Genomic DNA, 23,988 nt, shown 5'->3' with positions numbered 1-23,988 from the left:
AATTTGCCTACAAACGTCAGGTGGTCATAATAATCTGGCCACTCAGTGTATGTGCATTGTAAAAGGACCCCACCAAGTTAACACATCCATCACCTCACATATTTATTATTTTTTAATGTGTGTGGTTTTTTTTTATGATTTCAGAGAGAGGAAGGGAGAAGGAAATAGATAGAAACATTAATGATGAGAGAGAATCATTGATTGGCTGCCTCCTGCACGCCCCCTATTGGGATTGAGCCTGCAACCTGGGCATGTGCCCTGACCGGGAATTGAATCGTTACCTTCTGGTTCATGGGTCAATGCTCAACCACTGAGCAACACCAGCTGGGCTATTATCTTTTTTGTTGTTATTGAGAACACCTAAGTTGTATTCTCGTAGCAAATTTCAGTTATACAATATAGCACTATCAAATATAGTAACCATGTTGTACATTAGCTCCTCAGACCTTAAGTGCCCCTTCAATTTTACGAGAGGTTTTTTTTTTCTTGAAAGTGTTTAAAAAAATAATTTAATGGGGAGAGCATTGTTACCTCCAGCAGCTAGCTAATGGCTGCCCTTCTCCAGGTACGTATTTATAATTTCCTTAACTGAAGGTGGACCATACTTTTTGCAGCCCCATTAATATGATTATTCTTGAATTCTATAATGTTTAGCTTGAACTAACTTTGACCTAGACTTGAACTAATGCAGAGCGTTTGTTGCTTTTGAACATTGGTGGTGTCTTAGCCCATTCGGGCTGCTATAACAAAATGCCACAGACTGAGTGACTTGTAAACAAGATAAATTTATCTCTCATAGTTCTAGGCTGGAAATCTGAGATGAGGATGCCAGCATGGCCAGGTGAGGGCCCTCTTCCCGGTTGAAAGCTTCTTGTAGCCTCACATGGCAGAAGGGCAAGGGAGCTTTGCTGGGCTGGCCCTTTTTCATAGGGGCACGAATCCCAAAGACCCCACCTCCTAATGGAGATTAAGTTTCCAACATATGAATTTGGGGGAGGGGGTGGACACGAACATTCAGAGTTAAATTTAAATTGCAGGTACAAAAGCCCAGACTCTCCATTAGCCATGTGGACAGTGGTTTGCTATTTTTAATAAGACACTTATAAACAAGATGGGAAGCTCATGTTTTCTTCGATAGTTTGCATCAGATTGTATCTCAGAATAAGGCCAGACAGTTCTTTGTTGTGGTAGGCTGTTCGGTCCATTGTGAGATACTGAATAGTACTCCCAGCCTCTAGCCACGAGCTGCCAGTAATTCTTCTTGCCCAGATGTTGCCAAATGTCCCCAATGGGCAAAATCACCTTCGGTTGAGAACCATTGCCATAGAGACTAACAGCTTCCTTTATTCGTGTGTGTTTGGTGCTCAGCCTTTTGCACTGGATGCAGGCTAACTTTTGGTGGTCTTCCTTTTTTCTTTTTTGGGGGGGTAGTCATGTACCTTATATATATATGTCAGTGAAAACAGTATATGTCAGTGTCTTTAACCTGCTTAATATTCTAATACTAGGAGCAATATAATAAGTGATTTAAAAGTATGGGCTCTGGAATCAGACCAGCTAGGTTTAAATTTTCACCCCACTGATTACTTACTAGCTGTGGGACTTTTAGGAAGATATTTATCTTCTCTGAATCTCAGTCTCTCCAACTGTAAAATGATGCTTTCTTCATCCCTTCCTTCTTCTTCTTATAGTGACTCATTTCTTCTACAGATAAAGTCCAAACTTCATGGTTTGTGTTAGCACCCTACCTGATGTAGCCCTGCCTACCCCAATGACCTCTCTGTGCACATGTGGCACTGCCTGGTCTCCCAAACATATCAGACTCTCACGTACCTTTATGCATGGGGTTCCCACTGAGTGGGGTACCCTTTTGCCTTTCCCTAAGCACACACTCATCTGAACTCATCCTTTTGACACTTCAATCATGTGTCCCATCTGCTTGAAAGCCTTCAACACAACCTGACCAGGCAGAGTTAAGCACTTGTCAGTGCTTCACACACATCCTGTTACTGCACATATCACACTGCAGGCATTATTTTGGGGCACATCTGTCTCCTCCAGCAGCCTGCAAGCCCCTACCTGGGATCTGCAGCAGCCAGAGCTGCATGCCTCATGTAATAGAAGCTTCTTAGCTATCATTTGAATAGAGGAATGATTGGAGTGTTGCAGTTGGAAAAGACCATATTGAAAATCTTCTGGATAATGAGGATCATTACATTTTTACTAGAAAAGATCCCAGAATTAAGTGAGTCTCACTGTGAAAAATCTGTTGCCAAGATACTCTAGTTTTTATATTGATAATGGGTAGAAAATGAGATGGTGCTGTGGATGGTGCATGTAGCACATTGAAATGCTGACGAGCAGCTGTTTCAGAAAACACGAGCCACACCATTTTTGTATTGTAGAGGTAGCTACTGAGTCTTTCTTTTTCTCTCTTTCTTTTTGGAAAATATAACTTACCCCTTACAACTTGAGAGTCTTTTGGACGAAGGGCCTATTTCAAGAATGGAGAACAGATTCTCATACTTTAGTTGCTTTTCTCCCTTGTCTCCTACTCTATGAACTGTCTGACAAAGTGTCTGTTAGTTTTGCAGTGTGGGTTTACACAACGAGGGACCCTTGGTGTAATTTTTAATTTTGCTGTGTCACCCATTTTATTCTTGAAGCTACACAAACCTCATTTGACACTGCTCTAAGGCTTAATGGAAAAGACAGTGTCAATAAATTAAATATTGGTTTTTTTATGACAAATGGTAAGTTTTTCATTCCGATGCACAGTGTATTTTTCTGCAGGCCTGCTATAAACGTGGCAGGTCAGATATAAGATTTGCCATGGCCCCTCTAGCATTTCTGAGAATGATTGCTTTGTCTCCAGTATTTTAGCTACAAGCAAAGCCCATAAGTAAGACTCCTGATCAGCCTGCTTTGGGTTGTAATGAGTATACCTGCTATTTGCTCTGCCTCATCAGATTTCTTCTAATGCTCCTGTATTAAGATTAACCAGGTATCTGTTATTACTTGTTTAGGTATAGACTAGGTGTTTTTTAGATCAGGAGACGCCAGTTTAGTTTGTGACTCAAAAAGCCTGTAACTACACTTCAGCGAGTCTATATCATTCTCAAAAATGGGGGTTGCATTCCTGTGCCCTCTCAGCCATGTGTGTATTTCCTGTTTTGTTTTGTTTTTAAAGTGGAACAGCCACTCTTCCTTAATGCTGCCTATTGTTAATAATCAATTTCTCTGTAACTGAGCACTCTTGCCAAGAAATTCCTAATAATCACTGAAGACATGAAAGGGCCTGGCAGGGCTTGCAAACGTGTGAGCAGTTTGTTTTCAAGGAGATTGACATGCCTAAGGGGAGGTAGAACAAGAGAGATGGTGGCAGGCTAGGAAAACCGAGAGGTGCTGAGTGCTAGCCCCCACGGACAATCACCAAGAGGTCAGATGGCAGGGCTGGAATCAGCGAACCGAGACCGAAGAGGAAACCAAATGCAACAGGAGATTGTTGAGAAACAGCATGTACAGGAGAAAGCACAGTTGTAATGCCGAGAGTTCCTCACTTTGGGAGGATGGTGTCCCAGAAGTTGGTGAGAAAGGGCCTCATGTAGAATACAGTTTTCCATATAGTGTGACACGAGAGAGGGTCAGGTAGGTTCCTGAGCTAGCCCACCGAGACCATCTGAGTGTTTAAAATCATTCAGGTCTCACCTTGCCCTTCATTTAGAGCTGTGTTTGAGAAGCAGATGGGAGCCTCTCTGCCTTTTTTTTTTTTTTTTTTTTTTTTTTTTTTTTTTTCTGAAAACAAGTTTTATTTAAATAAGGGTTTAAATACATAACATAACATTAAAACTGAAGGAGGGAAAAAAGAATACCCCAAAAATCATTTTTGTTTTTTTACTTCACATGGCATTGGGCAGCTGTTGCTAGGAAGTTGCAAGTTCTATAGCTAGCTACATGACTGACACTTCAGTTTGAAATTTGTTCCCTTGTCAAAAGTTTAACTCTGATAAGAAGGTTGGCCTCAAATTATGGTGTTTGGACAACAATTAGCTAGGATCTGTCTGGTCAAAAAGACCTTGGTGGCAAGCCACAAGTCCTTACACCTCACGGGAGGGAAGGTGGCAGGCTGCTTGCTCTAAGCTCCATCACTTGCTCAGGTGTAGATCTGTGATTACGGAAGGCTCCCTCTAGTGGTACACATGCCGCTGCTGCCTTACCCCTCTCCTCTCAGCTTCACGGAAGGCTGCTCAGGCGGTGACATTCTCTGAGGGCAGGGAACTCTGGTGAGGAGCTTTGGCCAGACATGGGCTTGGCGGAAACATCACGGTATTGCTCCGTTTCAGGCTGGACACTGCCAGGCGCCTACTGCTTGACCTCTGTTTAAATGAGGAACTTCAAGACTAGACAGCATGGCTCTTTTCAGTTTATTGCATGAAGGAGTTACACTAGTCCAAGTTAAAAGCAGACCCCAAATGGTTACATTATACAAGCTGTGAGGTTTTTAAACTTGTGACAAGGGACAGGAGGGAAATTCTACTCATTGCAAAGAAATCCTCACTTAAGCTTCTGTGAGCCAAAAGCACTTAAAACCCATGAACCTTCAGCTGGTCGTCCTTAGCCAGTCCAATCTCGACAAGGAACTGGCATATGTTCTTGCGCTGGTCACCCTGCAGCTGAATTACTTCTCCATATTCTGGATGCTCAATTACAGTACCATTGCAGGCAAATTTCTTCTTGAAGGCCTTCACTAGTTTCTTTTTATCGTAATCATCAGCGATCCCTTGGACAGTAGTAAGGGTCTTCCTGCCGTTTCTCTGTTGGATTCTTATATGGATATAATCCTCAGTGCCAGCGGGAAGCAGGTCATCACCCTTACTTGCATCAGCAAAGGGGTCGAAAGAGTGGAGGTTCTGGATAGCGGACATACGATACGATTCCTTTTCCTCGGTGGAAACGGCCTGCGGAAGGCTGCGGCGGGAGAAGGCGGGCAGGGGGGACGGAGCGTCGGGAAGCGAGGGGGGCTCAAGGGGGAGGTTGCTGAGTCCTCGGCGGCGGCTCAGTCACTGGGCGGGAGCCTCTCTGCCTTAAATGTCACTTGTCAAAATTGGCTTTCTCTATCATCCTTACTGCTCCCACTTCAGCCCAGGCCCTCACACTTCACACCTAAACCAACCTCCTAAGGGCAGGGAGGGGGAACTGCGGGGGGATGCTGTGTGATCACTTTCAATCTCTCTTGTCCCACACTCTGGCCCTGCGTTTAGATCCTGGTCTGCCATGAAATCACTGGTCTTGTGATTAGTCAAATGACTCTTCTTGGAACTAGCCTCCCTTTCTTCATTTACAAATTGAAGGGCATGATACCTGCCTTGAAGGATGATTTTAAGAATTTGAGAAAAGAATTTAGGCACATAGGATAAAAATTGCCCAATAAAAAGTAGCCATTATTACATATGGTCTATTATTTGCTAGTAAATTCTTCCTAAATTCTAATTTGGGGTATCTGATCTCCCACCCCTGCCCAGAGAGAGGCTGGCTCTCTGAGGGGCAGGGTGGCTGTTAGAAGTGAGGGAGCATGGTGGTTTGATGTGAGAGACTAGTGACATGTACTCCTGTGTTTTTTTCTAAGTGTTTTATGGCATTAGCTCTCACATTTAGGTCCATGACCCATTTGTCATTCGTTTCCATGTGGATAGCCGGTTGTCTCAGTTCATTTGTTGAAAGGACCATTTTCTCCCCATTGGATTGTCTTGACACCCTTATTAAAAACCAGTTGACAGTAAGTGTGAAGATTCATTTCTGGACGCTCAGTTCTACTCCATGCTTATCTTTATACATCTTGTTTGTGTTTACTAGTTCCTTAGTACTGGATGGGTGTGTAATTCAGCAGAGAAAGCACTCCCAGTTAAAACAGATTTAACATTTAATATTTTGAGAAACTTAAATATAGCAGGCTAATTTTTAAGTTGATAATTTTGTATGGCCCGGGAATGATGTTATAAATATTTGAGTGGTCCTTGCCAGCAAACATTGTCTGTTTTACCCACAGTTCAGTCCTTAGGAACCAGTGCCAGGCACATGGTGGTGCTCAGTGAATTTTAGATATGCTGCTGCTATTGCTTTGGTAACTTGAAACCTTGAATATTTTGATTTCCAAACACTTTTCTACATAAGCTTTGAGTGTTGCTAATTACATTGTGGAAAGGATTTGCCTTCGGTTCTTGCAGACTCTTTCTGTAAATTCCTTGGTGGAGGGTTAGAAAAAGTATATTTGTATATGTTTTATGAATAACAGTTTGATGTTCATATCAAGCACAGGGGTGGGGAACATCTGGCTCAAGGGCTGTAGGAGGCCCGTAAAATCATTTGGTCTGGCCCGGCCAAAGCACTAGGGGTGAGTTAATTAAATGTTTGACCAAACATAGCAGGCTAATTTTTTTGGTGTGTGATTTATTTATTTATATTTTAGCAGGCTAATTTTTAGGGTGATAATTTTGTATGGCCTGAGAAGGATGTTATAAATATTCAAATGGTCTTTGGCAGAAAAAAGATTCCCCACCCCTGGTAGCATGTTAGAAACCTGTTACCTTGAAACATTGAGAAATTGCTGGAGATTTGTCCTGTACAGTGTTTTCCTCCTAGGAAAATAATTTAGTTCTAAACATGTACACCCTCCCCACCCTTCGTGACTTTCTTTCAACCATGAACTTCCAGGATTCCTAGAAGGATTGCAGGGTAAAGCCAACGTAACAATGACGGCTTTATGGAATTGGACTAACATTCCTAGGACTGAGGGAAATTGTAGCAATTCTTTTTTTAAAAATTTTTTTATTGCTTAAAGTATTACAAAGGGTATTACATATGTGTCCTTTTTTTTCCCCCCCGCCCTTGACAATCCCCTGGCCTCCCCTAACCCCCAGTGTCTTATGTCCATTGGTTATGCTTATATGCATGCATACAAGTCCTTCGGTTGATCTCTTACCCGCCTCCCTCCTGCCTCCCAACCCTCCCCGGCCTTCCCGCTGCAGTATGACAATCTGTTTGAGGCAGCTCTGCCTCTGTATCTATTATTGTTCAAAAGTTTATAATGGTCTCTATTATCCATGAATGAGTGAGATCATGTGGTATTTTTCCTTCATTGACTGGCTTATTTCACTTAGCATAATGCTCTCCAGTTCCATCCATGCTGTTGCAAATGGTGAGAGTTCCTTCTTTTTTACAGCAGCATAGTATTCCATCGTGTAGATGTACCACAGTTTTCTAATCCATTCATCTACTGATGGGCACTTAGGCTGTTTCCAGATCTTAGCTATGGTGAATTGTGCTGCTATGAACATAGGGTTGCATATATCCTTTCTGATTGGTGTTTCTGGTTTCTTGGTATATATTCCTAGAATCGGGATCACAGGGTCAAATGGAAGTTCCATTTTTTAGTTTTTTGAGGAAACTCCATACTGTCTTCCATAGTGGCTGTACCAGTCTGCATTCCCACCAGCAGTGCACGAGTGTTCCTTTTTCTCCACATCTTCTCCAGCACTTGTCGTTTGTTGATTTGTTGATGATAGCCATTCTGACAGGTGTGAGATGGTACCTCATTGTTGTTTTTGTAGCAATTCTTAGTGGTACCGAAGCTGGCATAATATAAGTTTTACAGCTTTGTCTGGATTGTACATTCTAAATGCCTGTGGTACTCAAACACTTGAAAACCCCACTAGATGTTCAGGCTATCGGCAGTACATTTTCCCTCTGTGAAGAAAATCCCAGTAGTGCCATAGCATGACAAAATCTTTCCCACAAACTAGTGTCTACTTGCCATTGCTTTTTCTTGCCGGCCACTCATTCTTTTGCCTGATAGCTCAGTATTCTGATTCTCTTCACCAGACCCGTGTGTGGTCACATGCCCTTAGTTATTTCAGTCCCATGATGCTGCCTGAGAATGCAACAGGCACAGGGGGAGAATGTGGAAGAGATGACATAAATTACAACCAATTGGATTTCACTTATAACAGAAAATTCGGCCTGGCATTGGAATCATCTAATTCTCCCATTCTCCTGAGGAGGGAACAGGGACCCAGTGAGCGGCAGTGATTGGCCAGAGCCCAGCACGTGAGACCAGAACCCTGGCTCTTGGTTTCCCACCTGGTCATTTTCTCAGTGCTTACCTACCTTCAGTTTCTTTGCAGCATGCCAGGGAGGAAGGCTGAAAGCTGATTAGAGAGGGAGAGGTCAGAATTTGTTGAAAATCATTTAGGTTTACTGCTAATCCCATCTCCTCCCAGGCTCCCAACCTCTTCCTGTTCCCCCCCCCCACTGCTCCTCTTAAATCAAGTCTTTATAGGCCTATGACCTGACCTGATTGTATTCTGCAGCCTTGGCATTTGGATTTGTAGAATTCTTTCTGGGTAGATTATATAAGGGAGAAATCCTTTTGTCTCAGGGACTCTTTCTATTTATTTATTTATTTATTTATTTTCCCTCCAATTTAGAAAAGAGTTTGCCTATGTGGAACTTCTTTTCAGAACAATGTTTATTGCATTACATTTTAATTTTTTGGCTTTTTTTGGAAAAAGCATGTTGATCTAAAAGATCTAGAATTTATTTAGCTTCAGAGCTCATATCACTCAGTTTTTCCATGGTCTTTATTTTGTAAAGTCCATATCTGAATTCTTACAGCTCCATCCTAAATCTCTCTCCAGGAAAGAAAATTAAAAACTGATTAGTGATTCTTCTTATTGCTCTGGGGAGGGTGCGAAAAAAGAAAGCAGAAAGGTAAAATTGCTCTTTCCTTGAAAGGTTTCAGACGGGCCGGCCAATCATCAGGAGGCCAATAGATCTTTTCCCCTGATACTGATTATTTCGTGCTTCTGCTACTGTTTACATGGGCATGGGAGGATGTGCAAAATTTTCAGAATTCCTCAGAGAGCCAGCTTCTTTTTCTTTCAGACGCACACTGTGTTCACATCATGTTCTAGGGCAATTATTTGATAATAAATAGGTTTTGAGTGTGAGGGTTTAATGGGTCTCTAGACCCGTGGTCGGCAAACTGCGGCTCGCCAGCCACATGCAGCTCTTTGGCCCCTTGAGTGTGGCTCTTCCTAAGCCTTACGAGTACCCTAATTAAGTTAATAACAATGTACCTACCTATATAGTTTAAGTTTAAAAAATTTGGCTCTCAAAAGAAATTTCAATCGTTGTACTGTTGATATTTGGCTCTGTTGACTAATGAGTTTGCTGACCACTGCTCTAGACCAATGCTATGTATCTGTAATTATAGGTATGTATTTGTGAACTCATTTCTACAATAATTTATTCAGAGCTTATTGTGTACCTGGGAGCTTCCAGGTTTTTGGTGGGGATGATGAAAAAGAAGGAAGATTCTTGTTTGTAAGAAGTTTAAATTTTTTTTTTTTTGTCAAACATTTATTTATTTTTTTTTAGAAGTTTAATTTTTAAGTGGAAAGGTTTAGTTATAAAACAACAGAGTACAATACAAGACAATTTATATTAAGTATTGGGTTATATTGTGGAAATCCTAAGAGCTACAAAAATTCTGAAAAGAAATCCTATTTCTTATATGTCAAGGTGGGGTTAATCAGGAAACGTGTTTTAGGAAAACTGAATACAGGTTCTCAGTGCCTTATCTGAAACCCCTGGGGCCAGGTGTGTTCTAAGATTCAAAATTTTTCAGATTCCAGCAAGGTGATGTGGTATATATACCACTCATTACACAGTATCTCTGGCCAGGACTGGGGTGGTACTTTCTAAAACAAGCACATTAATATTCATACAGCTCATCAACTATATATCCACAATAGGTGGGGATAAATAGAGACTCTTAACTAGCCTCACCATCCCCAGATGACCTGGGCATAGCTTAAGTGCAACCTCCTGAGAGACCCTGAACCAGAATCCTCCAGTTAAGCCGCTCCTGGATCCCAGGCCCACAGGATCTGAGGTGAGTTTGTTCTTTTAAGTTGCTAAGTTTGGATATAACCTGACACGTAGCAATAGATAACTAATACTGGGACAAAAGCTGTTATAAACTGGCATAAGGCTACTTAGAGTCTCTATTTATCCCCACTTACTGTGGATATACAGTTGATGAGCTGCATGAATATTAATGTGCTTGTTTTAGAAAGTACCACCCCAGTCCTGGCCAGAGATAATGTGTAATGAATGCTATATATGCCACATTACCTTGTTGGAATCTGCTTTAAAAAAAATTTTTTTTTTAATGTCAACCTTCATTTACAGCTCTTCAAAAATTTGGAGGTCATAGCTGAAAATAAATCCCTTTTCATTTCTGGTGGTATGGTAGTCAGCTTGCCTGTTCAAGCATAAAAAGCTAAGTTCAATTTAGATAATCTTGGTCATTTGAAGATATATTTTTTAAAAAGGAAGCTTAGATTTGGGGTACTGGGAGAATTTACTCGTCATTAAAATTCCTTGTAGAGTAAATTATGAGTAAAAAAATGAAGATTTGCAATTTTTCTGTTAATTTTAGTGATGAAGACACTGAGTTTATTATGATGTAGTCTTTGTAAGAATCAGAAGAGCCTTTTTTTGAGTCTCAAGAGATCTTTAATAAATCATTATTTCCTAGCCTCTTTGTCCCACAAACCCTGAAGAACTTTCCCTTAGACTGCCTTGAAGCCATTCCCTGCACCCGGGAGAGCAGGCTGTGACGGTGTCATGGAAACATCAGTATTGACACAGGCATGATGGGGACTCCCAAAGAGTAAGGCTGTAAAGGAAACCAGACCCCAAGCTGACAGCACATCAGGTTCCGCAGGTCACACATTTCCTTTGTGAATGAAGGTGAAGAAACTTGGGCTTCTTGTATGTTTTCAGGTTAAAAATCCTTGAGTTTTCCTCCTACCTGAAAATGCTACACGTGTGTGTGTGTGTGTGTGTGTGTGGCGTCTGCGTGCGCCAAGTGACCTAACATTTAAATGTCATTTTAACATTCGGGTCAGTTGTGTGGTCAGTTGTGTTTCAGAGTAAATACTACATGACTGACTGCTCTCTAGGAAACCATTATCTCCCCTTTAAAAGCTGTTTTAAAAAGATGAGGACTATTTTTGTCCTGAAACAACATTTTCTTTACGTGTTAAAATAGGGGCAACTGAGAACAGGTGTGTATAATTAACAAGATGTACTGGTACCTTGCTTTACTTAAGACATTATTTTATTGAAAAGTTTCATTGTGAATTGATTTGTGCTTTACAGTGCTTTCCATCTAGTGTCATTGAAAAGTTGAAAACAATACCGGGATGTTTTTTCCCCTCAAGGGGAGGAAGGGTTATGATTTTTTTGTGCTAAATCACTTAGAGTTTGCTGGGTCTTCCCTGTGCTTTTTCACTTGCTGCTGTCACTGCTGCATTGACCAAAGCCATATTCCCAACAAAGACCGCTGTGGTTTTCAGCACAAAGCAGAAGACAGGCACGCCTCTGTTTTGGTTTTACCAGTGTGTTTTCACCTTTGTTCTCAAATGGTTAGATAATCTTGTGCTTTCTGCTGGAGGTTAGGGTGGCGAAGTGAAAAAAAAAAATGCACCATTTCTTCCCACGTTTAATAAATTCTGCTGCTCTGAGTGGAATCCATGGCTTATTAGACATGCCAAGCTGTTAGTTTTCTAAGCATGTTCAACCAAAAATGATGAGCAAAAATGGCTTAAATTGACTGGGGTATTTTGAGTCTCACTGGGTACATTTGTCAAAGAGTTTGGCTCTCATTTGGCTAATCTTTTCTCCAAGGAAGAAGATTCATTAACACTGCTTGGTTCTTGTTTTAGATTTTGTTAGATTCCTGTTGCAGGCTGAGAAAGGAGTAGAGTCAGTAAGAACCCAAATATGTAGAAACACCTGTAATTCTTATACTCATAGATTTTATTCTTTCCCATAAATGACAACTTTTGGGGTGAGAATAAAGCACATGCAATCCTCATGTATATTTGCTATTGCTTGGTTCTGGTGGTGTCAGTGTATGCAGGAGTAACATCAACAAATTCTTCAAAATTAACCAGACAACCTTGACTGAGAAATAGTTTCCTCCTACCTAGGAACTTGGAGTTGTTAACCGAGGAAAGGATTCTGCACATCTGGGTAGTGAACATGTTAAGTGTTTGATACAAGCATTTGAACATTAGGATGAATAGCTGAGCTGCCTTTTAGCTCTGGAAGTCTCATGGGTTGTATCTACAGTGGCTGTGGTGACAGGTGCTAGTTGTCAAACCTCAAGATTGTGTTTATGGTTTATCTAGTCTGGAGCCACAATCAGCGTTTCATTCCTCAGGCTTCACAGGTTACTGTGGCTTTTTCAGTCCCCCCTCATAGAGTAGACAGCGTCAGAAAAAGCAATTGCATTTTCTCTTTTCAACTACTTGAGCAATTGATTTGGTAGGGAAGGAAGCTGATCTTTCTTAGATTCAGGAGCATTTTGATTTTTTAATTACTCCAATTATTTTATTTATTTTTATTTTCTTCTTTAAAGCTACTTCATGGAGTAAGACCATATGTAATTAAACGGTTGGCCATAAGAAAATGTAAGCCAGTCAATTCAGTGGAAGTTTTAACAGTGCTTACTATTCACCCAGATGGTTTATATCTCATGTCATGTCTGACACCCAGTGGTGTTCAGTAAATGTTAATACCTTTTCTTCTCCACTGTAGTCAGCCTGTTATGGGGAATACAAAATGAACATAAATGAAATTATAGAACAGTTAAGTCTAGAGTAGGACTGGAAGTGTGATATTGAAGTGTGAGAAGTGAGGGTCTCATGGAGAAGAGTGTTTTGAATTTGACTTTGAAGATTAATTGGACTTGCCTGACCATGGTGGTTGAGTGGTTGAGTGTTGACCTATGAACCAGGAGGTCACGGTTTGATTCCCAGTCAGGGCACTTGCCCATGTTGTGGGCTCGATCCTCAGTGTGGGGTGTGCAGGAGGCAGCCAGTCAATGATTCTCTCTCATCATTGATGTTTCTATCTCTCTTTCCCTCTCCATTCCTCTCTCAAATCAATAAAAATATATTTTAAAAAAAGAATAAGTGGACTTGAGATACCCAGAAAGTGAGGAGGTTGCCCAGTGGACATCCTGGGACAGTGAGAAACTGGTTGAACCTGGAGACCGAGGGGAAAATCACATTGCATCCAGTTGGTGTTTTCCATAAGGGAAGGACTTGACAACCATGAAGAGGAGTTAAGGCCTGGTGTGTGGTAAGTCTAAGCAGAGGAGAGTCCGGTGGCATTTTATTAAGGTAACTGGCAGTTAGCACTGTAGATTGGATTAGAGCGAGGGGAGCCTGGAATCTGCCATTAGTGGTCAGGTGAGGAGAGCTGGGCTTCAACTGTGGAGTTGAAGGGAAAAGCAGGTAGGAAGGGCATTTGAGACAGTCATTCATTCACTAAACAAATAGATTTTGAGAGCCTTCCAGGTGTTAGGCCCTGGGCCCTGCATGCAGTAGTGAGGCCAACTGACACAGTCCTACTACTAATTCTAGCATTGTTGAAAGCATCAAATCAGATAATATATATAAGTGCCTATTCTAGAGTTTCAATTTTACAAAGTCCATTTGTTTTTAAAAGTGCTTTAAAAATGCCAATACAAATCTATCCTAATACAGGGAAATAAAAATTTTGACCAAAATCAACTTCTTATATTAGAAACTATTAGAGCTTTGCTTTTTAAATTACTTTATTTTTCCTCCACTCTGCTCTGATCCTCCTGCTAAGCCTCAGACAGTTGTGTCTTAGTTCTCTCCAGGGATAAGAAGTTACTTTGGCATACGTTCACAGCTCATTAAATTAATTTAAGAACCAACTGCTTCAGAGGCCCACAACCCAATAATTTACTCTTAAGTGTATGTTTACATCTGAGAACAGTAGCAGGGAGCTAAAAGGAGAGGGTCCCCATGGCTCTCCAGGCCCTTCACCAGCAGGATTTCACCATCCTGCTCTATTTTCCTGAGTCCAACCAAGATGCCCTGTGGAATATTGACTCTGGCTGTTTCATATACAGTGTCATTTACAGATAGTGCATATTGGACAATGTGGAAACTTTCTAAATCTGCACTTTGGAGGACTTTGTGATAAATATTATTTTGCAACTCAAAGGAAAATTTGAAAATTATTTAACATAGTTTAAAAAAAATATTGCCACTCGGTAAGCAACTCTATGAAGAGTCTATTCCAGCCAGTCTGACACTTGTTTTATAGTGGCGGTTCTTTACCTTGGAGACATTTAATGTGGTGAGAAGGCTTTGGAGCCCTGCTGGAAGCTGGGGTGTCCTGTTGGGATGGTCATCTGCATGGTTTCAGGGAGGGCACCTGTGCTGGATATGTCAGCATCAGGCACCAGGGGTTCATGCAGCTGCTTTAATCCCCGATTGAAGCTGGAGCAGCCAAATTAGCAGCCGTGACAGTCTCCTAGGGAGACTGAGCAGAGTTATCAGGCAGTTTGAGTGGCGAGGCCATTGAGGGTCTCAGATTCAGAGCTTTACCCTGAGCAGTGCAGGACCTTTAAGGGCACATGCTGACGGAGCCTAAGGGCGGGCAGCCTCAGGTCTTCCTCCCAAGACTTCTGTCCTCCCGGTGTCTGGATGGCTGCATCTTTGCAGAATCTTGGTGCTTTTAGGCTGTCATTATCCTGGTGGGAAGGGAGCTCTCCCCTCCGGGCTTTTGGCTTTTGTATCAAATGTGTGGCCCATTATCTTTGGGGCTAGCCTGATGGACACGCACACTCAAGATATCCAGATGGCAGTTTGCACTTTTTCCACATGTTCTTCTTTTCATAGTTCTTTAAAAAACATTTTAAAATTGACTTTTAGAGAGTGATAAAGGGAGAGGGGGAGAGAGAGAGAAACATCGACTGGAGAGTGAAACATTGTTCGCTGCCTCCTTCATGCCACCCACTAGGGACCGAACCTGAAACCTGGGCATGTGTCCTGACTGGAAATAAAATTCATAACCCTTTGGTGCATGGGATGACATCCAGCCACCGGAGCCACACCAGCCAGGGCTTTTCATAGTATTTTTAGCGAAAGCAGGGACCCACTGGAAGGCTCTGTCAATGGGGGGGTCAGTGTCAAGTGAGGTAGCAGAAGGGAACGGATTGACTACGATCTTGGTTTTCCCTTAACTTCAATTGCTTTTGCTTTCTTGCAGGAGAGTCACCTGCTGTTCCCATCGAGCCTCTCCAGCTACTGTCTTCCACTCTCATGTCTATAGTATCTTTCTTTACTATCCAATCAAGTAACTGGAAACTATAACCTTAATTTTGAGATGTGTGTATATGTATGATCTTAAATATAGGATGGAAAAGAAAGTTGATACCAGATTCATTTTAAAACTTTATTTCTACAGTATGTTTTGAAGTTAGTGCTCAGTCCAATCTCTTACATCTTTTGCAGATCAGAGCCTGACAGATTGTTAAAAGTAGCAATCATTTATTGGATTAATAAAACCTGGAAAATTCAATTACCCAGAAAACCCCATTCCCTGAGCATAATTTTAAATCAATATTGGGACATATAGATGAACTCAGAAATCTCTGTCTTCCTTAAAATAATTACTGTAGATGTGGAAGCCTTTCAAAATCTATCAAAATCAACATTATTAATTTTTAAGCTAATCACATTTATTACTGAGGGTTTGATATCCCATTGGAAATAATTTAGGATCAGAAAGGAGTAATTTGCTGTAATGACATTTTATGTGAGATCTGAGCAATTTTATGGGCTGGGTTTATGAGACCAGTACTACAGAGGCTGTTCATTCACTGTACATTTCTAGGATTTAACATATGATGCCCCTTAGTGGGTGAAAGTGCCTTTGTCAGATCTTAGTGCAAACAGATGTGGGTATTAAAGACATGACCATCAGGTTAAGAGAATGCAAGGCATTGCTTCATTTCATTATGCTTAAAAACTTTTTTTATTGCTGTCAGAGAGGAAGGAAGAGGGAGAGAGAGATAGAAACATCAATGGTGACAGAGACCCCCTGCATGCCCCCTACTGGGGATGGAGCCCACAACCTGGGCATGTGCCCTGACTTGGAGTTGAACCGTGACCTTCTGGTTCATAGGTCATTGCTCAACCACTGAGACACACTGGCTGGGCCCATTATGCTTTTTAAAAATATGATACACTAGGGTTGAATTTTTTATTAAGGTACCTAGAAATATGTGAAATTGAAAGAGCTAATTAAGCCATATTAAACAATTAATTATTTAATTAACAATGAGCTCACAACTTATTCAGAGACAGTAAAGCTTAGAGGGAAAGAAATAAGGTCCTAGTTACAAAGAAATCAGTACATTTTGCCCATATTATTTTCACAAATTCTACCAATTTGAACATCTACCAGGAGCTTGTGAGATTGGAACCTCATCATCTCTGAGTGATAATACTTGAAGATTTGAGAAATGCAAACCACTTACAATTTTTATTGGTGAGGTTGGATATTACCCATTTCTGTTTCCATCTTTTGAGATTTGTTTTTTGTGTGTCATTTAGTATATTGGGGTCTCTCTTAAGATCTTCTGGATTTGGGGCTGCCACCCCTCTCTCACTTAGACTATAATTTAAGTCCTTTAATATCAATGAGGAGATAATTTCAGTGAATGAAAAGACAGAGACTGGTCAGTGGGATTTTTAATTGACTGTGTTTGGCTTTAGGTAATGTGGTTTATTTTTCTCCCAGAACAACAAGTCTGGAGGTTGGCAGATCACGGTTGTTTCAGGGGTCAGCAGCGTAGGGTTCTGGATTGGCTTTCCTGTGAGTTTCTTGTTTGTTTGTTTTTGTCATAGTTGCCTGGGGGTGGATAAAAGCTTGTTACCAACTCTGGGATTCTGCACTCTCTCTCTCTCTCTCTCATGGTTTTCTGTATTCCCAGAATTAATAATACCCTTTATTAGACGTTTCCCAAATTAGCCAAGTTGAGTTCACTATGTGTTTCTTCCTGAGGTCCTGACTGATACTGGTTATGTCTCTTTTTTTAAAAAATATATGTATTTTTATTGATTTTGGAGAGGAAGGGAGAGATTGAAACATCAATGATGAGAGAGAATCATTGATTGGCTGCCTTGTGCACCTCCCAAAACTGGGGATCGAGCACGCAACCTGGGCATGTGCCCCGACTGGAATCGAACCCGGGACTTTTCAGTCCGCAGGCTGACACTCTATCCAGTGAGCCAAACCAGCTAGGGCTGGTTATGTCTCTTTTTATTAGAGAGGAGTGTTTTTCTCAGAAGCACCAAATCCCCGTCAGGCTTTCTTTCCTGAAGGTCCCATTGGTCAGGACAGGTCATACGCTCAAGCTGTAGGGTGTGTAGGGAGTACCTGTCAGGGTTTAGAGAAAGGTGGCCTCTGCTGATAAGGGCTTCACCAGCTCTTTATAAAAGGTAAAGCTGAAACCATATTCAAGAATCATATGTGCTATTTCAGCCCCTTCCTAAAGGTGGGAAGCCTCGATGGGTCATGCAATGATCAAGACTGACCATAGAGGAAATTTCATAAATATTGCCCTAGCAAATGGATGGGGCAGCTCTTTGTATTATTTTCCCCCAGCATATATTGAGGGCTAAATAAAAGTTTACTTATTGCCCATGCTGAAATGTCTCTAAACCCCCAGTATGACTTTTCTTTTGCCTTAAAAAAAAATTAAGGCATTTCAATGAGAATTTCCACAGGTTAATCGTTCTTCCTTAGTTTGAATATGCAGATGGCAAAACTGTGTTTCAGGAAAAAGAACATACCTTCTACTCCCACCTGCCACCTGTATTTGCAGAAATCAGGCCATGGCTGAAGGTTCTCAAGCTCTCAATGAAAATTTCAGAACAAAGTCATCTTTTTAGTTTATTTTTTTTATAGTAAAGTTGGCTTTGGCCTGCTATGTTAATTGCAAACATATATTTACTTTTTGCCTTTAAATGTTTTTATTGAAACATAATTGACATAACAGTATATTCGTTTCAGGCATGCAGCATAATGACTCAATATATGTACACATTGTGAAATGGTCACCATAGTAGGTCTAGTTCAGTGGTCGCCAACTGGTGGTCTGGGATCACTGGTGGTCCATGAGGTCTAAAAGGTTGGTGACCGCTGGCTATGCCCAGTAGTGCCTTTGTGGACATTTTTTGAATCTTTTTTTATTTCATTTAAAAAAAATCTTTACTGTTGAGATTATTACAGATGTCCCTCTTTTTTCCCCCCATTCTCCCCTCCACCCGATTCCTGCCCTGCCCCAGGCCTTTGCCACCCTATTGTCTGTGTCCATAGGTAATGCATATATGCATATAAGATCTTTGTTTAATCTCTTCCCACCCCCCTCCCCTTTCCCTCTGAGAATCGTTGGTCTGTTCCATTTTCATGCCTCTGATTCTATTTTACTCACCAGTTTATTGTGTTCATTAGATTTCTTATTTATTTATTTTGATTTTTAGATTCAATTGATAGGTATGTATTGTTGCCATTTTGTTGTTCATATTTTTGTTCTTTTTCTTCTTTCTCTTCTTAAAGAATACTTTTCAACATCTCATATAATACTGATATGGTAGTGATGAACTCCTTTAGCTTTTTCTTTAGTGAAACTCTTTATTTGATCTTCAATTCTAAATGATAGCTTTGCTGGCTAATCTTGGTTGTAAGTCCTTGCTATTCATCATTTTGAATATTTCTTGCCACTCCCTTCTGGCCTGCGTACTTTCTGTTGCGAAATCAGCTGAACAGTCGTATGGGCATTCCCTTGTAGGTAACTAACTGCTTTTCTCTTGCTGCTTTTAAAATTCTTTCTTTGTCTTTAGCCCTTGGCATTTTAATTATGATGTGTCTTGATGTGGTCCTCTTTGGGTTTCTCTTGTTTGGGACTCTTTGTGCTTCCTGGGGGGAAGTTTTCTGTCATTGTTTCTTCAAATGGGTTTTCAATATCTTGCTCTCTGTCTTCTTCTGGCACCTCCATAATGTGAATGTTGGTATGCTTGAAGTTGTCCCAGAGGCTCCTTACACTGTCTTCACATTTTTGGATTCTTTTTTCTTTTTGCTCTTCTGGTTGGGTGTTTTTTGCTTCCTCATATTTCAAATAGTTGATTTGATTCTCAGAATTCTTTACTGTTGAATCCCTGTATATTAGTCTTTATTTTAGTCAGTATATGCTTAAATTCTGACTGGTCCTTTTCCATTGTTTGCAGGTTTCTAGAAGATTCTTGAGTAACCTTATAACTGTGATTTTGAACTTTATATCCAATAGTTTGCTTTTTTCCATTTCTTTCATTTGTGACATGTCTCTTTGTCTCCACATTTTGCCTGCTCCCCTGTGTTTGTTTTTTATGTATTGGGTAGAGCTGCTATGTCTCCTTGAGTTGGTAGAGTGGCCTTGTGTAGAAAGTGTCATATAGGGCCCAGTGGCTCAGCCTCCCTAGTCACCTGAGCTGGGAGCTCTAGGTTCACCCCTGTGTGGGTTGTGAGCACAGTCTTGTTGTAGTTGAGACTTGATTGCTGTTGGTGTCACTGGGATGAATTGACCTCCAGGCCAATTGGCTGTGCAGATCAGCTTTGACTACAGTGGGAGTAGACACCCCTATGGAGCAGGACTTGCTTCAGTGGAGCTTTGGTGCTCACTGAGTCTGCTCCTTGAGTATGTCGCTTATGGATGTGAGAGTTGTAATCTGGTATGGTCTGACACTAACCACTGGGTACACTGGCTCTTGGGTCTCCAGGGAGGTGCAAAGTGAGCCACTGCCTGGGGCCACCCAGCAGGAGCTACAGAGAGATCTGTAAATTCCTCCTCTTTGTATCGGGTTTGGAAGTGCCTGGATGAGGCCCAGCTATGAAACAAGGCAGGCTGGTGCTAGTGCCAGATCTTGGGCCTTTTATTGATAGGTTTGGGACCCAGCAGCTTGTTTGAGAGATTTTAGTCTGAACAAGGACAGGCCATTCATATGCATGGGTGGGGTTGTAAATTGGATGAGGCGGGGTCTTAGGGAATCACCAGGATAGAGCAAACAGAAATGGCTGCTAGTCAGCCCTGTTGCCTGGGAGGTCCTAGCATAGGACAATGATGTTTGTGAGCACCTCTGTCTGGGAGAAAACCGCCCCCGAGTTCCTGTCCCCATGCTAGACAATCCAGTTCTTTCTCGTATGTGTCTGTAATCCCCAGAGCCTTGCCCTGTGCTGGAGCTCAGAGGAAGTGGGAGCTTATAAGTTCAGTTCATGCACAGGCCTTTTAAGAGGAACAGCTGGGTCTCCAGCAGCCTCTGTGTCACTGAGCCCCAATCTGCACTGGTTTTTACAGCCAGTAGTTCTTACTGCCTGTAGGGATTTTTTTTCCCCAGCTCTGGGACTCTGGATTGGGGGTCTGGTGTGGGTCTGGGATCCCTTGCTCTGCAGAGTGGCCTCTGCAGAGATGATCTCTCTCCTGATTAAAAAAAAGTGGCACAGGTGGGTGCGGACCAGCCTGTTCCCCACCTTTGCACCTCCTACCAGTCTCAGTGTGCTTTCTTCTTTACCTCTCTAGTTGTAGAACTTCCACTCAGCCAGCTTTCCAACGGTTCTGGATAATGGTTGTTCTGTATTTTAGTTGAAATTTGATGTGGTTATGGGAGGCGGCGAGTAGAGGTGTTTACCTATGCAGCCATCTTCCCCTTGTCTTATTTTTTGAATCTTGAAACACACCTGGCCCCATGAGTTTGTGAAAGCTTGTTGGCATACACTGGCTCTCTATAAGAAAGAGAATCCAAAATTATCTGGGGGAAGTTTTCAAAACATCAGTGTCCTCTGGGTGAATGAGGTCTGTGTTTCCCTCTCCTTTCTCTTTGGTTGAGTTGTGTGTGCCGGAATCTGTGTCTGTGTGTAGGGGGGAGGTGTCTCTGACCAGTTTTAATACCGAGGTTGTGCCAGCATCAGAAAATTTATCTGGGGACACTTCAGTCTTTTTCTGTGCTTTATAATAGATTATGTAACCACAGACTTACTGTACTTCGAAAGTTGGAAAGGATATATGTGAAACTATCTAAAATTAGAGTCTTGCCCTAACTGGTTTGGCTCAGTGGGTAGAGCGTCAGCCTGCGGGCTCAAGGGTCCCGGGTTCGATTCCGGTCAAGGGCATGTACCTTGGTTGCTGGCACATCCCCGGTGGGGGGTGTGCAGGAGGCAGCTGATCGATGTTTCTCTCTCATCGATGTTTCTAACTATCCCTCTCTCTTCCTCTCTGTAAAAAATCAATAAAATATATATTTTAAAATTAGAGTCTTTTTGTTTGTTTTTTCTATTTTTGAGATTATTTGGTGGTAATTTTCTTGAACATGCCAATTATTAAGGAAGTTTTTCTGTAAGTTCCCACATTTTTATCCCTTAGTCAAAGAATTTTCAAGTGGTAGCTTTGTGGATGAGAAAAATTAAACATCTATGGTCGATTCCTATCTATCTTTACTTTAACATTATTTTATAGAATGTCATCAATAAAGTTATAACAACTAAGCAATATTTTGTTAATGAGAAACATTGTTTTAATAGAATTATAATTTTATTGAATAAGTAGGGAGAGAGGAGGCATTATATATGATTTAATATAGGTACTTTTGTACAATTTCTTTACTGGTCCTTAGTTGTTTTCAGTCACTTCTTAGTGTAACTGTGTTTTTTTTCTTCTCAGGATTTGGTAGCATAGATTCATGTAGGGACCCTCTTAGCTCCTTCTGTCTGGTCCATGGCTCCTGCACTGTACTCTGAGACTAGGGCTATGTTCTCTACTAGGGAGGACACTTTTGATTATATAGTAATTCTCCTTTAGGTCACAATGATCACTCTGCTCAGAAGAGCAGATTCAATTTTGACTTTAAATTTTGTGCTCCTACCTAAGCTCTTTAAATAGAGAAATTGTATGGCTTTTATTTTCCTTAATAGGCTCTTCTTAAATTCAACTAGGTCAGTGCTTTGAGCAAAAGGCAGCTCCAATTGCCTTTCTTAGGTCTAATAGAAGTACAGTGACTAATCATACTTTGGCAAAAGTGATTGGTTCTAGATTTGGACAGGTTCCATTAAGCAGTTGTCTTGATGACTCTCATCTTAAATGAATGTATTGTGCTTTTGGGTGAGCCTGAGATCATTGCCTCTCTCAAGTTAGTATGGGAAATGCTGCCTATAGCTTTTAAAGAATGGCTGGGTTTCATCTAAGAGGAGATGGTCTTCCCGTGCAGTTTGCTGCTGTTTAGACCTTGTTCTCCCGTTACAGGTGAGAAAGTAGGAGTGATTAGGCATGTGAACATTTTCATGTTTCTCTTATTCTCAGTGATGGACAGATTCCCAGTATGGTTGAGTGTGTTGTCCTTGCCCCAGCTCCTGCTTCACTCCTCTTCCTGGCATTTCTTCAGCCTCCAGTCTGGACTTTGTCTTCCTCACTTTTATTTCATCAAAGCTTGTCCTTACAAAAGATGATTTTAGACCTTCATTCTTTATTCAAACTTCATTTGTGGGATATAAGGATTTTTTTTTGTAATGGAGGAATTGTAGGTGTTCAGAATATGTAGAGAAAATATTTTGGCACTGCTGTTTAATAGCTTTATTTCATGCAAGGAAGTGCTCAAACTTCTCATTATTAATTTTTTTTGAATGTTTCTTAGGTGAACAACACATATATTTGGATAGAAATGATGCGACAGTGTGCATGTCCTTTTTGTGCATTCAGAACAGATAACACAATAGAGCCCATAGAGAGGAGCTCACCATTTTACAACTTTTTTGTCTGAAACAAACTGTCCGTGAGGCCCCTCAGCATCTGAGGGCAAAAGGGCCAGGAACACAGGGGTCTCCGCACCCTCTTCTAGGCTTTTGGGGGCTTGGGGTCCACCCATGTCGGTTCTCACCCACCCTGGGCAGCAGGCATTCGGGAGGATCTTGTCCCCTCTCCTGTGCGCACTCAGGTTCCTGGCGTGGATCCTGGACAGGACCGTGACGCCGATTTTTGAGACTCCGTACGCAGTGTTGGGCCAGCCCTCCCTCTGGTGCACCCCGTTTCGTGCATCTTCCACGAACTTGTTCGTGAGCCCCACCAGCTCCTCCTCGCTGATGGTGTCGCTTCTGAACTTCTGCTGCAGCTCCGGGCTGCAGTTTTTCAGATCCCAGAGACTCATCATGCTCGACACATTCACCACTCTGCCTTGGGGTTTCATGAGAGGCAGCAGCTCCGTGCTGACGTCTCGGGTACCAAAAAAGTTTGTTTTCATCGTCACTTCTGCTTGAATGTGAAACGGTGTGGAATCATTCCCTTTGATGCCCGCGTTGTTGACCAGCACGTCCAGGCCCCCGTACTCCTTGCGCAGGAAGTCGCGCAGGGCGTGGATGCTCTGCAGGTCGTCGATGTCCAGCTGCTGGAAGCGCGGGCTCAGGCCCTCGGCCTGCAGCTGCTGCACCGCCGCCCGGCATTCCGCGCCGTGAGCACCACATCCCCCGAGAACTGGCGGCACAGGTCCCGCGTGATGGCGAAGCCGATGCCCTTGTTGGCCCCGGTCACGAGCGCCACGCGGCTGCTGGACGACATGGCCGGGTAAGGGGATCGTGAAGTACTTGCGTGTAGAGCGGAGCGGGCTGTGGACGCCCAAGAACTGCGACCAGGGCTCCCGCGATGCTCCCAGCGTCTGCGAGGGCGACTTCAGGGCGCATGGTGCGCACTCTCATTATTAATTTTAAGAGTAAAATTCCAAGTGTGTGAGGGGAGATTGTATGTTGCTTTGCCTCACTTAATGCCCACTGAAAACCGGTGGGCTGCTTTGGCTCCCCAGTTGTCTGTCCCTCCAAGACAATGTCAGCAGAGATGATGGGGAAGCACCGATTCGGTGCTAGCCCAGGGGTTCTTGCACACACACCTGTACACGCCTGTGCACCTGTACGTTCCTGCACACACCCAATCCACAGAAGAATGAGTCGGATTTGCAGGGAGCACATCATGGTAGAATGATTTCCAAATTGATTCACTGATGCAAAAATATAGTATTG

At 42.1% G+C, this 23,988-nt stretch overlaps 2 protein-coding genes and 1 pseudogene across 3 annotated transcripts in view; 1 reads left to right on the top strand and 2 right to left on the bottom strand.

Moving 5' to 3' along the window:
- The window catches only part of EPB41L4A (erythrocyte membrane protein band 4.1 like 4A), a 215,998-nt gene that overhangs the window by 7,540 nt on the left and 184,470 nt on the right, over nt 1-23,988 (top strand). The gene's annotated exons all lie outside the window — the stretch shown is intronic.
- Nucleotides 4,409-5,059, bottom strand: LOC139008807 (eukaryotic translation initiation factor 1). The gene has a single exon (XM_070412446.1). The coding sequence runs from the start codon at nt 4,923-4,925 to the stop codon at nt 4,584-4,586; it is 342 nt and encodes a 113-aa protein (XP_070268547.1). The 5' UTR covers nt 4,926-5,059; the 3' UTR covers nt 4,409-4,583.
- LOC139008136 (carbonyl reductase [NADPH] 1 pseudogene) lies at nt 22,716-23,533 on the bottom strand (annotated as a pseudogene).

The sequence above is a fragment of the Myotis yumanensis genome, unplaced genomic scaffold, assembly GCF_028538775.1.
Source record: "Myotis yumanensis isolate MYYU_CA2020_CCGP unplaced genomic scaffold, mMyoYum1.0.hap1 SCAF_4, whole genome shotgun sequence".
Lineage (NCBI taxonomy): Eukaryota > Metazoa > Chordata > Mammalia > Chiroptera > Vespertilionidae > Myotis > Myotis yumanensis.
The sequence above is the reverse complement of the archived record's forward strand: the minus strand, read 5'-3'. Positions and strand labels throughout refer to the sequence as shown.

Coding starts and splice junctions, on each gene's coding strand:
- LOC139008807 (XM_070412446.1), bottom strand. CDS start 4,925: ATGTCCGCTATCCAGAACCTCCACTCTTTCGACCCCTTTGCTGATGCA.